Below are 15,191 nucleotides of genomic sequence, written 5' to 3' on the forward strand. Positions count from 1 at the left end.
AAATGATCGAGACGTAAAGATCAATATATTGAAAGCCTATATTTGAACATCAGAATGGTTCCGAGTGGTTCGGGCATTTTTCCGAAGTACCGGGAGGTTACCGGAACCCCCCGGGAGTATGTGGGCCTTATTGGGCCTTAATGGAATAGAGGAGAGGGAAGAGAAAAGAGGGAGGCACGTCCCCCAAGCCCAATTCGAATTGGGAGGGGGCCGGCCCCCTTTCCCTCCTCCCTCTCTCCTCCTTCCTTCCTCTCCTACTCCTACTTGGAAGGGCTCCTACTTCTACTAGGAAAGGGGGGAATCCTACTCCCGGAGGGAGTAGGACTCCCCCAGGGCGCGCCATAGAGAGGGTCGGACCTCCCCCTCCTCCACTCCTTTATATACGGGGGAGGGGCACCCCATGGACACACAAGTTGATTAGTTGATCTTTTAGCCGTGTGCGGTGCCCCCTCCACCATAATCCACCTCGGTTATATCGTAGCGGTGCTTAGGCTAAGCCTTGTTCCGGTAGCATCATCATCACCGTCATTACGCCGTCGTGCTGACGAAACTCTCCCACGAAGCTCTACTGGATCGTGAGTTCGCGGGACGTCACCGAGCTGAACGTGTGCAGATCACGGAAGTGCCGTACGCTCGGTACTAGGGATCGGTCGATCGTGAAGACGTACGACTACATCAACCGCGTTGTCATAATGCTTCCTCTTACGGTCTACGAGGGTACGTGGGCGACATTCTTCCCTCTTGTTGGTATGCATCACCATGATCTTGCGTGTGCGTAGGAATTTTTTTGAAATTACTGCGTTCCCCAACATGGCCGTGACTACAACATGGGATACTATCTTGCCGACGACATCTATTCCCAGTGCGAGACGTTTATTAAGACCATATCCGAACCACAAGGAAACAAACAAAGTCACTTTGCAACAATGCAGGAAGCAGCTAGTAAGGATGTGGAGTGGACATTCAGAGTGCTTCAAGCTTGTTGGGGAATTGTTCGTGAAGCTGCAATGATGTGGGAATCAGAAACTTTGTGGCAGGCCATGACATGTTGTGTTATTTTGCACAATATGATTGTTAAGGATGAGGATGATGGTGTAGCCCAAACCAATAATTTTGAAGCACTTGGAGAACAGTGGCGGAGCTTGTAGCCTATTATTGGGCGGGTTGGGCGGGCCAAACAAAAGAAAATAGCCCGTGGGCTAGTGTTCTTAGGTCACGAGTGAAAAAATTACAATACAGATTGGAAAATGATGTTGGGCGGGCCATGACCCATTTGGCCTTGCCATAGCTCTGCCGGTGCTAAAGAACAAGTTCAAATTTCGGAAGATCAAGATGTAGCTCATCTTATGAATTTTCTACAGATGCATCAGAATCTTCGAGATCATCAGGTGTACGCACAACTACTCAATAATCTTGTGGAGCATATGTGGATCAAAGAGCTAATATTTGAGTTGTGTAGTTAAAATAAATTTTATGTAAAAGCTATGAATTTTCGGTACCAACATTCGTTATTTATGATGCGACATTAACGTGTGATGGACATGTATGGATTTAAAATATATGGATGCTAAGCATGAAATATGAGGGGCTGTCCAGATGCGTGTGCGTTTGTGGAACCGGATTTGTCAAATCCAACTGTAAACGCTCTTAGTACACCTTTTAGTGTTCTCCAAATCATACCTCCATATAGAAAAGGTACTACAATCAAAGTCATTACTACTTATAAGTAGCTTTCTTTTTTCTAATTGCCCCTCCGTTTCTAAATTTAAACCCTTTTAGAGATTTCAATATGAATTACATATGGTTTTATATAGACGCATTTTAAATATAGATTTATCTATTTGCTCTGTAGGTAGTCCATAATGAAATCTAAAAAAGACTTATATTTAATATTTAGACGGATGGAGAGCAGGTATTTCCGTTTTGTTTATGGTGGAAGTCCACCTCAAGAAAATAAAAATGACCCAGGAGGATTCACCTGGCACCACAGAGCGGAGCGAATGCTTTCAAGCCACCACGTGTTATAGGGGCGGATGTTTCTAGTAGGCAGAGGACTGACGAAACTGTTCTTGTGGAGTAGTACCAATCCACCATTACTGGGCTGAGCCAGCGCCGGCCCGCCCTAGTCTTGAGTGGAGGAACGGGAGAAGTAAGTAGGAGGGAGGGTAGGTACGACGTCGCGAGAGGGAAAAGTGCAGCCTTGTTGCCGTGCTGCCCATTTTGACTTCTTTCCTCACCCGCCACCCTGCATCTTCACCTCCCGCCGCGGCGGCGGCGGCGGCCAAGAAGCGCGAGGCCGGGAAAGTAACGCGGCGAGTTAAATGCGTGCTCCCAGGTAACCGCCCCCGTTCCTCCGGCTCCAAATCGCGCCGTGGAGAAAGGGCATCCGAATCTTTATTTATTGATGAATTGCGTTTTTCTCTCCCAACATGCAGATTCCTTTGACTGCTCTGCCGCCATCACCGGGGCGAATTGATCCGTCCGGCGAGCCGCTGAAAATCAAGATTCCCCTTGCCTTTCCGCGTCTCTTCCACGCCCGGCCGGTTGAACGCCCGCTTGATATCCGTCGCTATCGGCTTTCATTCCTTTGGGACAAGTGCCAGCCCCTTTTGGTTCTTGGCGTTGAGGAGGGCCGGAGCCCTACCGAGACCACCGTAGGCTAGCAATCCCTCCCTGGAGACGAGCCGAGGCGATGAGCAACAAGAGCGGCGGCGTGCGGTTGCAATGCGCGGAGGCGACGGCAGCGGATTGGGGCTGCTGCTTCCTCTCCCTCTCCGTGCCACCACCTCCACCTGCGGTTCCCTGTGACGCAGATAGCAATGGTGGATTCAACCTGGCATGGACCCTCCACCAGTCCTTCCACCCACCCGCTGGTCTCTTTGCCAGCGTCGGCCACAAGGTGGGGGTGGGCTTCCCGGCCTCCTCCTCCGGCGCCGCATCGTCGGGAAACCCCCGAGACCCGCTCAGAAAGTACGTTTCACCGGAGGCCGTCGAAACATCCCTGCCGGTGCCGGGTGACGGAGTGGGGTTGCGGGGGAAGGGGAAGAAGAAAGCGGTGAGGATCAAGATTAAGGTTGGGAATTCACACCTCAAGAGGCTCATCAGTGGGGGGATTGCAGGAGCAGTGTCAAGGACAGTTGTGGCGCCTTTGGAGACGATTAGGACACATTTGATGGTCGGCAGCAATGGGAATTCATCTACGGAGGTGTTTGACTCCATCATGAAGAATGAAGGATGGACTGGGTTGTTCCGCGGCAATTTTGTTAATGTCATTCGAGTCGCCCCGAGCAAAGCAATCGAGGTAACTAATTCATCCATGGCTGCCCTGTTTTCTTGATTCTGCACTATGGTTCCCTTGTTTTGGATATTCATTCTATTACTGTAATTTCTTTTGTGATGTACTAGCAGGAGACTTATTTACCATAATATTAAGAGTCCTTGCCTATGTTTTTTCTTTTGATTAGCATATAGATGCACATACCAACTCACATACAAAATTAAGCGTCACTTGTTGTAAATCAGTGTCCGTTTCTGTCCAAGTTTCGGCTTTTTTACTATTGTCTTAGGTCCTATTCGGCAAAGTGCCTACATATATTCTTCAACTAAGTTTACTATTTAACCCTGGCTAACTTCTTTTTTTTTTGTTTAAAACTGAAGTACTATTGGTCGTGTGCGAGATGCGGAAACGTCTTGACCTCGGTGTGAGGGGACGTGTTGCATGTTATAGGCAGGGGCACAAGATCCCTGATAGCGCATACAAGATGGTTGAGATATTACAGGAGACTTGGAGGACAAGATATAAGAAGATAGAGTAGGTTACAGGAGATATTTGAACTACCTAACTTATCTATCTCTATCTCTAGGTGCGGCACAGGTATAGGTGCGGGACTCCTCCGGGTGCACAATGTAACGTGACATATAATGTGTTTAACACCCTCCCGTAATCACAACTTCATCAAGTTGAGATTATGTTTAAAATCTTCAAAGCTTCTTGTAGATAACGGTTTGGTGAATCCATCTGCAATTTGATCTCTGGAGTGCACAAACCGAATCTGAAGTTGCTTCTTGGCAACCCTTTCTCTCACAAAGTGAAAATCTATCTCAATGTGCTTTGTCCTGGCATGAAATACTAGATTGGCAGACAAATATGTAGCACCCAAGTTATCACAACATAAACAAGGAACTTGATTACTCCCGACACCAAGTTCTTTTAACATGGATTGTACCCATATGATCTCAGCTGTGGCATTTGCCAGTGCCTTATACTCTGCTTCTGTACTGGACCTGGAAACAGTGGCTTGTTTTCTTGCACACCAGGATATTAAGTTTGGGCCAAAGAAAATTGCAAAACCACCAGTGGACCTTCTGTCATCAAGGCAACCTGCCCAGTCAGAGTCTGAGAAAGCACTTACAAGTGTAGAGGATGACCTGCTAAAATTCAGACCAACATTGGCAGTATTCTTGACATAGCGAACAATACGTTTAGCAGCAGTCCAGTGAATTGAGGTAGGTGCATGGAGAAACTGACAGACTTTGTTGACAGCAAATGAAATGTCAGGTCTAGTAAGTGTGAGATATTGGAGTGCACCCACCAGACTCCTATACTTTGTGCTATCATCTGGACTCAAAAGCTGTCCTTCTGTAAGAGATAGTTTTTCTGAATTTGACATAGGAGTAGGCGAGGGCTTACAACCTTGTAGACCTGCCTTCTTTACCAGATCTGCCGCATACTTTTCCTGAGAGAGATGAAGTCCATCCTCATGCTTCTTCACCTCAATCCCTAGGAAATAATGCAAGTCTCCGAGATCCTTGAGAGCAAACTCTGAGCTGAGATCTTTCAAGAGCCCTGTGACAGCCTCATCTGATGAACTTGTGACAATTATATCATCAACACATATGAGTACAAATATGTATGTGTTGTGTTTGTTGTAAATAAACAGTGAGGTGTCAGACTTAGAAGGAACAAAACCAAGCTGTTGCATCTTGTGACTGAGACGTGAATACCATGCACGTGGGGCTTGCTTCAACCCATACAATGATTTGTCAAGTTTGCAAATGTAAGAAGGAACATTTTTGTTCACAAACCCAGGAGGTTGTTTCATGTACACCTCTTCTTCCAGAACACCATGGAGAAACGCGTTCTGAACATCCAGTTGCCTGAGACTCCAGCCCCTGGAAACAGCAATAGACAAAACAAGGCGAATAGTGGCAGCTTTTACAACAGGACTAAACGTGTCCTTGTAGTCTATGCCATACCGTTGTTTGAACCCTTTTGCAACCAATCTAGCTTTGTACCGATTAATGGTTCCATCTGACTTCCTCTTGATTCTAAAGACCCACTTGCAGTCTATGAGATTTTTACCTTTCTGTGGAGGGACCAAATGCCATGTTTTATTCTTTTGTAGCGCCACAAATTCTTCATTCATGGCCTTTCTCCACTTTTCATCATTCAAAGCTTCTTCAAGATTTTGGGGTTCACCGGGTTCACCTGTAGAACATACCATACCATATTTTGTTATATGTTTGTAGTTTACAGGTTTGGTTACCCCTTTTTGTAGTCGTGTACGACGCGGAGATGTTGTGCCTGATGTTTCTGCCACAGAGAATCCCACGGCAGAAGCTGGCGCAGTTGCAGCCGCCGAATCCTCCTGAATCGGATCTTCTGCGGCAGACGAGGGCGTGGGCGAAGGCACAGGCGTTACGGCCGGCACAGAAGATCCCCTCGCCAGATTTCGAGGCGGATCCACCTGATCCAGCTGCCGCGCCTGACACGCCTCATCATTGGCGCAAGGTGGCGTGGGCGGCGTATCAACGCGGGATCCCGCGCCGGTCGGACCTGCAGCGGCCGGGTGGCGCAAGTCCCGCCGTTTGTAGCAGACCGGCTGGGCCGGAAACCGAGCCGCCGAAGGCCCAGTGGCACCACGCCACCTGTCGTCTGCTGGTTGGCGCGGGGCAGAGGGAGCGTGTCCCCCATCCGCATCGCGTCGGGTGGCCGTGTCGATGTCGCTTTCAGCGCGCGTCGGCCCGCGCCTGATCGCACCTGATTCGGCCGGCGCGGAGTCTGAGGCGGATCCACCTGACCCACCTGCCGCGTCTGAGTGCGTCGATCCCAAGGGCGGCGCTGTGCCTGGCAGGACGGATCCCGAGGAGGATTTGCTCCCTTCGCCTGGACACATGAAATATGGCCCTGTAGGGCACATTCTTCATCGTTTTGACTGACAGTTGATCATTACAGTTATCACCCCCGTGATCAAAGCTAGTGAGATGAGAAGGAAGAAGTAGAATTTCTTTTCGGAGAAGTGCACCCGCATTGGGATGAAGGTGAGCAAAGGGAAACTTAGTCTCATCAAACACAACATCACGGGAAATGTATACACGGCCAGAGGAGACATCAAGGCATTTTACACCCTTGTGTTGAGCACTATACCCTAGGAAGACACACTGTTTTGATCGAAACATCAATTTGCGATTGTTGTATGGACGAAGATTGGGCCAACACGCACACCCAAAAACACGGAGAGACTTGTAGTCGGGTTTGGTGTGAAGAAGGCGTTCCATGGGAGTTTCGTTGTGTATGACACGACTAGGAAGCATATTGATAATGTGAACGGCGGTGAGAAACGCTTCATCCCAAAATTTAAGGGGCATAGAAGCACCGGCTAGGAGGGCAAGACCCATCTCAACTATGTGACGGTGCTTGCGCTCGGCAGAGCCGTTTTGTTGGTGCGCGTGAGGGCAGGAAACATGATGAGATATGCCAAGAGTTTGGAAGAAGGAATTCAACTTTTCGTATTCCCCTCCCCAATCAGATTGTACCGCAAGGATTTTGCGATCAAATTTTCGTTCGACAAGAGTTTGAAAATTTTTAAAGACTTGAAAGACTTCGGATCGTTTCTTAAGAAGATAGATCCAAGAGAATTTGCTATAGTCATCAATGAAACTAACGTAATATGTGTGTCTACCAACTGAGCTAGGGGCAGGACCCCAAACATCTGAGAAAATTAACTGAAGTGGTTGAGTAGAAACACTTGTGGAAACAGGATAAGGCAATTGATGACTTTTTGCTCTTTGGCATGAATCACAAATAGTTCCAACATGAGGCTCACCAACAAACGGGAGCTTATTTTTCCTAAGCAAGCGTTCAACTAAAGAAAATGAGGCATGTCCTAGACGATCGTGCCACCGTGTTGAAGAAAGCTTGACAACACCATAGGCTTGTTTATTATGTCTTCTAAACTCCGGAAGGAACGGGTAGAGTCCTCGAACGCATCTACCTCGATAGAGGGTTTTCCTCGTGGCCAGATCCTTGATCAAGAAGAAAAAGGGATGAAATTCAATGAAGACATGATTGTCAAGTGTAATTTTATGAACTGAAAGGAGGTTTTTGTTGGCACTAGGGACATGCAATTTTTTTTAAGATGAATCTTACGATGAGGGGTGTGTATAACAGAATGACCAATGTTGCTGATGCTCATACCTGCACCATCGGCGGTGTGAACTTGATCCTTGCCATGGTACTTCTCACGTAGGGTTACCTTCTCGAGCTCTCCAGTGAGGTGATTGGTGGCGCCGCTGTCGAGGTACCAGTTGGTGTCGACGCCGTAGGATCCATCTGCCGCCGCAGCGATCTTGTCATCATCTTGAGCATCGTCCTCGTCTTCATCGTAGCGGTACCAGCAGTCTCTGGCGGTGTGGCCTGGTTTGCCACAGATCTGACAGCGTGGGGCGTCCGAGCGGGTTCGGCCAGCGCCGCCACCGCGGCGACCCCTGTTGCCACGAGCGCCACCACCACTGGTTCCACCATTGTTGCCGGTCCTGACGCCACCGGCCCTGCCCTTGCCGCGGCCATGGTAGCGGGAGCCGCCGCCACGACCACGGGCTGCAAGGTTGGCAGAGGACTTGAAGCCACCGCCGCCGGAGTTCTGGAAGTGCACCATGCGCTGGTCGAAGTTGCTGAGCATGGAGAAGATCTCGTAGAGGGAGGCGGGGCTGATGCGGGCGTCGAGAGCGGAGACGAGGGGCTGGTACTCCTGGTCCAGCCCATGAAGGATGTATGAAATCAGCTCGTCGTCCTGGATGGGCTTACCTGCCGCCGCTAGCTCATCCGCGAGACGCGCATGGTGGCGAAGTAGGCGGCGGCGGACTGGTTGCCCTTCTGCGCGTTGATGAGCGAGGTACGGATGTTGTTGACGCGGCTCAGCAACTGCGACGAGTACATGCCCGCCAGCGTCGTCCAAAGCGCGTGCGCCCTGGTGACCGCGGTCACCGTGACGAGCACCTCTTTGGAGAGGTTGCTCAGCAGGAAGCCAAGCACCTGCTGGTCCTCCCAGACCCAGATTGGTGGAGAGGGTTGGGCACAAACGTGTCCTTGCCGTCCTTATCCTTGGCGGCTTGAAGCTTGGTCGGCTCCGGCGAGGTGCCATCAACGTATTGGAAGACACCGGCGCCACGAAGTTGTGGTGTGATCTGTGTGCGCCATAACACGTAATTCGTGCGGGAGAGTTTCTCAATCACCTGCCCACTGAGGTTAGGGTGAGATGCGCCGGAGGAGGAAGACATGTTTCGGGTGGTGCGACTGGAATCAGATGAAAACTAGATGGGAAGAAGAATGGCTCTGATTACCATGTGCGAGATGCGGAAACGTCTTGACCTCGGTGTGAGGGGACGTGTTGCATGTTATAGGCAGGGGCGCAAGATCCCTGATAGTGCATACAAGATGGTTGAGATATTACAGGAGACTTGGAGGACGAGAGATAAGAAGATAGAGTAGGTTACAGGGGATATTTGAACTACCTAACTTATCTATCTCTATCTCTAGGTGCGGCACAGGTATAGGTGCGGGACTCCTCCGGGTGCACAATGTAACGTGACATATAATGTGTTTAACAGGTCGTATTAGGTATCACTGAGAAGTCCAAGAGCTTATCAGCTGAATTTACCCGAACATATATTAAGAGCTTTCCTGAGCTAGGCCACTCATGACTAATCCTTCAATCTAGTTCAGAAGAGATCTCAGGCTTTGATGTACTTCATATATATTATTTCATTCAGTATTTATTTCAAAAGAGCTTTTGTGATACCAGAATTTTTATTTCAGTTTGATTCTTCTTAATATATTATTGTTCTCATTTCGTCATTAGGGACCTATTATGTTAACAGAATGAAATTATAGGTTTATATAACAAGGAGTCGTTGTAGTTTACCCAATGAAAACAGTTGATTTTGGCAGTTGCCAACTTGCCTGTTCTCTGCTCAAGCTGGTCTACAATATAAGTAGGTTGAAGTCTTAAACAAGGCTTCGAACCACTGGTTCCTTTTTTGTACAAGATCAGTCAAGATAACATATCAGTGCCTATTCCAGTTTCCACAGACCATAATTCATATACTAAGAAACTTTGCGTTGCCGTTTTATTGCCATGCACCTGCCAAAGTCTCCGGATTATGTTCATCATTTAAAGATTTTCATGCCTGAAGTGTTATATGTGAGCAGGGATTGAAACTTCAATCATGTCTTCACCGTTGCAGTCTAATCAATCTGTTCATTTAATTATAGTGCTTTACAACCTTTCGACTGAGCTGCAGATCATTAGCATTAGTTTTTTGCCGCTTTTCTGTACCTTTATTTAACTTGATGCTAATGCTATTTACCCTTTCAATCAGTATTTTATTGAGAATATTTCTGTGCTAGCTTATCTCTTATGCAGTTATTTCCATAAGGTTTATCCTCTTCCTTAATGCTTGTTTTGACCCTTTTTTCCTCTTTTGTTGCAGCTTTTTGCCTTTGATACAGCTAAGAAGTTCCTAACCCCCAAATCTGGGGAAGAACAGAAGATCCCAATCCCTCCTTCACTAGTGGCAGGAGCTTTTGCTGGTGTCAGCTCAACTCTGTGTACATACCCTCTGGAACTAATTAAGACTCGATTAACCATACAGGTTAGTGTTATTACGCAAGAACTGTCTGGATGCCAGAAAAAAACTTCAGTTAAGAGTTTTATAACAACACATGAAGTGCATATGATGAATGTCATCTAATTGTGCAGAGAGGTGTGTATGATAACTTCCTCCATGCATTTGTGAAAATTGTCCGTGAAGAAGGCCCTGCTGAGCTGTATAGAGGCTTAACCCCAAGTCTAATCGGAGTGGTGCCATATGCAGCAACCAACTACTTCGCGTATGACACCCTTAAGAAGGTGTACAAGAAAATGTTCAAGACAAATGAAATCGGCAACGTTCCAACCCTGCTCATTGGGTCTGCTGCAGGAGCCATCTCAAGCACTGCCACATTTCCTCTCGAGGTTGCCCGCAAGCACATGCAAGTCGGAGCTGTTGGCGGCCGGAAGGTATACAAGAACATGCTTCACGTCTCCTGACCATTCTCGAGGACGAAGGGGTTGGGGGCCTCTACAGAGGACTGGGGCCTAGTTGCATGAAGCTGGTGCCTGCTGCTGGGATTTCGTTTATGTGCTACGAAGCTTGCAAGAAGATACTGATTGAGGAAGAGAACGAATGAAGCGTTCCTCAACAGCGGCGTCATAAAGGGGTAGTGGCTTAAATTTTGTTTGCTGATCCTATGATGGATCTGAATCTGATCCTGGGGCCTTCCTCCCAAGATACCAGAGCTCGGTTTCGCGACGGACAGCGGGGGAAACTTTTGGCCTCCTTTGAATGAGGTTACCTGACTAAGCTCAATAACTGTTGCTACAAGATTTCAAACTCTTTCTTTAGTCTCAGCTTGCCCTGACAAAAAGTTACATATGTTTCCAGTTTGCTTTGGGATACTATATGCATGAATGAAGCGTGTGTTTTTTAGGAAGTCTTTGTTAGGGGGTATATGAAACCAGTGAAATTAACTCCGGAGACATCAAATTTTACATGATTGACATCAAGATTTATCTTTTTCAGTTCATGGTGTTATGGACTTTTGATTTTGGTGCCAACTCATGGCAAGTCTGGTATGGACTTTTGATTTGATGCCAACTCGTAGCAAGTCTTCCAGAGTGACACTTAAATTCTCAGCTCTTGCCACAATTGCATTGCAAAATTAACATTACCAACAGCTGCAGCATGCATTTTTTAATCAAAATATCAAATATGTATATGTTTAATAAATTCTAGAGGTTCACATTGATCAAGAACTGAAGACATCTTCATCCTCTCTCTCACCCCGCTCCCGCTGTAACCAAAAGTAATAACAAAAGAAAACATAAGCCATCCTGTCTACATGACTAGCAATTTCTAGGTCTGCTCCTCCTCGTCTTCTGCTGCCTCCTCCTCCGCAGCTGTGGCCATCAACTCATCAAACTTATCGCTCTTCCGCAGCACTATCTCAATCTGCGCAAAACATTCAACGTAAATATTCCCCGGGGAAGAATGTTGGGGTAAAAAGAACAATATCTGAATGATATCCTGCTAAAAACAACATTCTGATGATATGACAGTATGAATTATTCTGACCTTGGCCTTTTGGATTGGCTGCCCTCTCATCTCATCCTTGATTTCCACAGTAGATGTCCTAATCCCTGCACATATTGTTCTTGGTTAGAGAAAGTTTGTACAGTGATCTAAACGCCCTTATATTTCTTTACGGAGGGAGTACCATATAAGTGTATAATGTTGGGCGAGGGGAAAAAGTTCTTACTTGTCTCGAATGCGAAACCATTGTTCTTCAGAATCTCTGCCACTGTCACGACCGTTGCTATGGCTGCAAGCATATTGGGCAGACATGTTAATGAGCCCTGATCGATTGTGGTGTTCATGGTTTAAATTGTCTCATGCAAATACTATGGCAGTACTCTTTATCCAACACTATATATATCGTAATGTGAAGCCGCAGTTGCTTCTTATTCCCTAGTCAATCCTTAAAGTAGTGGCTTACTAGAAATTTAAAAAGGTCGATCAGAATCATGCGGCCTATTCAATCCTCAAAGTAGTGGTTTAGAAATTTAAAAAGGTCAATCGGAATCATGCGGCAATCGCAGACATATTTGTCAGGATGCAAGGAGGAATAGGCGACGTACCCATGCCGAGCGCGGAGAGCTCGACCTCGCCGTGCTGCTGCATGTACCTCTGCACGCGACGCAAGGGAAAGAGTCAGCACCCACCAGGCCATGGCGTAACAACGAGACCCGCAGCCGATCGATCGATCGGTCGACGCGTGAACAGATATATTGAATACCTTGGCGAGGTTGACGTAGAAGAAGAGGGGTTTCTTGGTGTTGGACACCTGAATCCGGTTGCTGCTCCCGCCGCCGCCGCTGCCGTTGGCGGCCCTCGCTCTCTGCGCCTCCGCCGCGTCGCCCGACATTGCTGACGCCGCTGCTAATAGCAAGATCGAACGGTCCGCCGGCGGTGATTCGCTGTTCGTCTCGATCGTGCGCGGGAAGGGTTCGTGGCTCGTGGCTTCAGGTTGGAGGGAGGAAGAGGGGGCGTGGTGATATTAATGGCTGTCTGGGACGATCGGATGAGAAGACGAGTCGGATCGGGAGCGGGTCGTGCGAGGAGTCGGGTACCGAGTCCGTGCCCAGCTCCAACTCAAATAGTTTACGAGTGTTTCTCTCAAAACAAAAGTATATCGTTCTAATTTCCTAATTTTATCGGATGTCCGGACCTCTAAAAAAAGAGAAATATACCACCTCTGTACCAAAATACGGGAGAACTACTAATGAGCGAGTACTCCTCCGAAAGCCCCCGCAAGCGTCATTTGGCGCGCTCTCAGCCATTACATATTGCGCATTATACGTTTTCTTCGGATTTGTTTCTATTTTTATTTCTCTATATGAGTTTTTGGCTTTTAGATGACTTTTTTCAGGGTTTCTTTTCAGCTTTTTTGGTTTTCCTCTGGTCTTTTTTAGTTTTTTGACAAAGAAAATTTTGCATGAAAAAATACGTTTTTTTTTCTTTTTGCGAGAGCCATTGATTTATTTTTCATGAAGGTACAGATTTGCTTCTGCTAGAGGCACAACCGTACTGTTCGCAAAAGAAAAAACAATCGTGTTTTTTTCCTTTCACAAGAGGCACGAAATAACTTCGGGTGGAGGTATGAATTTGCTTCAGCGAGATGCACAGCCGTGCCTCTCGAAAAGGAAAAATACGCGTTATTTTTCTTTCCGCGAGAGGTATAGATTTACTTCTCATGGAGGCACGGATTTGCTTTCGCAAAAGGCACAGTAATGCCTCTTTGAAAAAATAACATGTTTTTTTTTCCTTCTGAGAGAGGCATTATTTAGTTCTTGTGGACGCACAGATTTGCTTCCTCGAGAAACATAGTTGTGCCTCTCGTAAAAGAAAAAATACACATTTTTTCCTTCCACAAGAGGCACGAATTTACTTCTCGTTGTTCCTTTTGCTTCCGCGAGAGGCACAATCATGCCTTTCGGAAAAGGAAAAAAAAAGTTTCGCGAGAGCACGGATTTATTTCTTGTGGAGGCACAAATTTGCTTTGCGAGAGGCACAACCATGCCTCTCGGAAAAGGAAAAAAATGTGTTTCTTTCTTCTTCCGTAAGAGGCATGAATTTACTTCTCATGGAGGCATGAATTTGCTTCTACTATTTGGAAAGGCAAAAAAATGTGCTCCCAGTTTGATTTTCTCGTCTGATTTTTTCATCAAAAAGTTCATCGAAACTTATTAATATGGGATCTAGTTTTGAAGATCTCAACGCGAGGAATCCAACAATAAAAACGGTTCGAGATTGAACGCACAGTTTAAATGATAAAATATTTTAAATAAACTAATGTACGAATAAAGAGAAAACTCCCAGGCTATGATAAATGGCGCACTGCATGCAGCCAATGCGCCATTTTATCGCAACCTGAGAAGGTGGGTGTGATTTTTGCAAAAGAAAAAAAACTCCTTAATTAGTGACTTCATTGATACGGAGAGGGTAATTCACAAGTGTTGGAATGTTGGCACGTGTGGTTCTTGCCACAATGGGTTTTTGACTAATGAGTTTAGTGAGAGCTCCTAAATGGCGCGAATGCTATATCTTGTTTATAGCAATTATAGGTCTTGACTCGCTTAAGTTTTTTCCTTCCCCTATTTTTTTTAACTAGGCGGGTTTGTTTTGATTTTTTTTTTTCAATCGCTAGCTAGGTGGACCGTTCACTGTAGCTTCTTTGGTTTATTTGGTTCTTTTATCGCTAACTAGCAAAAAGGTCCGTGCGTTACAATGGATAAAAAAGTAAAAAAATGCGAGCACCTTTGCCTGCTAAAAGCACTATAGCACCGCTATAGATGATTAATTTTCCACTGTATAAATGGAGTGGAACAAAAGTTGTTGAGGAATTAATCTAGAAGGTATATCAGCTTATTCACTGTTCGGGAAATATGATGCAACAAAAGCTAAGAATTATGTGGCTGATAAATCACATCTTATAGAATATACATGACCATTGATGTAGATATAAACATTAAGGGGCAGTAGAACTACTTGGCTTTTTTCACAGGTTTAATAGGATTTTTATTCCATGGTTACACAGTTATAATTCAGAGGTAAGATTTTCTCTATACATGAAGGTCCTAGATCCAACCACATAGTCGTGCTATGATATGACTATATCTTGCTAGGCAATCTACAACCGCTGTTCTGATCTCTATGAATTTTTTGAGGAATAAACTCCATAAGCGGAACGATCCAAGCTATTAACAGAAAGAATGGACAACGTCATTGTTGAATCCCACTGCACGATGATAGGCATGTCAAAATATTGTATAGCTATCCACCTGCCAATTATTATCGCATGCATCTCTGCTTCGAGTGCTTCGTTGCAATGGAATAAGTATCGATATGCAGCGAATATCACTGAGTCATCCTGTTCCGAAGCACCATTCCGGCCGTTGCCAGCTTCCACGAAAACACCATCGACTGAGAGAACGACCATGTTTGCCGGCAGTGTTGCAGCAGAACTATTATTTTGTGGAATAATGCACTATTGTACTCCTAATTTGTAGAACAATAGTAAAGAACCCGTTTAAATTTATGTATGTATGTTGATTGAATCCTAATGACATGGAGCCCATAGCTGACATGTCTTTTCTACTGTCTAACAGTGAAAATCCTAGGCATCAATTTTGAAGTAATGAGATTTTAATCAAAATCAAACTATTAACACTCAGCATGACACAATAAGGTTTGTGTTGTAAAAAAGATCTTTGTTGCATATATAATATTATGTGCTTAGATACATCTATATA

At 46.0% G+C, this 15,191-nt stretch overlaps 1 protein-coding gene and 1 pseudogene across 1 annotated transcript; one reads left to right on the forward strand and one right to left on the reverse strand.

Annotated features, from left to right (window-relative positions):
- The first annotated feature begins 2,029 nt into the window (after positions 1–2,029).
- On the forward strand, positions 2,030–10,901 carry LOC125551373 (annotated as a pseudogene).
- Positions 10,902–11,058: 157 nt separating this feature from the next.
- LOC125551382 (uncharacterized protein At2g34160-like) lies at positions 11,059–12,492 on the reverse strand. Its single transcript, XM_048714586.1, has 5 exons — positions 12,176–12,492; positions 12,018–12,066; positions 11,639–11,701; positions 11,455–11,519; positions 11,059–11,331 (listed from the first exon to the last, which is right to left on the reverse strand). Exons 1-5 carry the CDS (start codon positions 12,302–12,304, stop codon positions 11,236–11,238), a joined length of 402 nt encoding a protein of 133 aa, XP_048570543.1. The 5' UTR covers positions 12,305–12,492; the 3' UTR covers positions 11,059–11,235.
- Positions 12,493–15,191: the final 2,699 nt, after the last annotated feature.

This window comes from Triticum urartu, chromosome 1, assembly GCF_003073215.2.
Source record: "Triticum urartu cultivar G1812 chromosome 1, Tu2.1, whole genome shotgun sequence".
In the NCBI taxonomy this organism is placed as follows: Eukaryota; Viridiplantae; Streptophyta; class Magnoliopsida; order Poales; family Poaceae; genus Triticum; species Triticum urartu.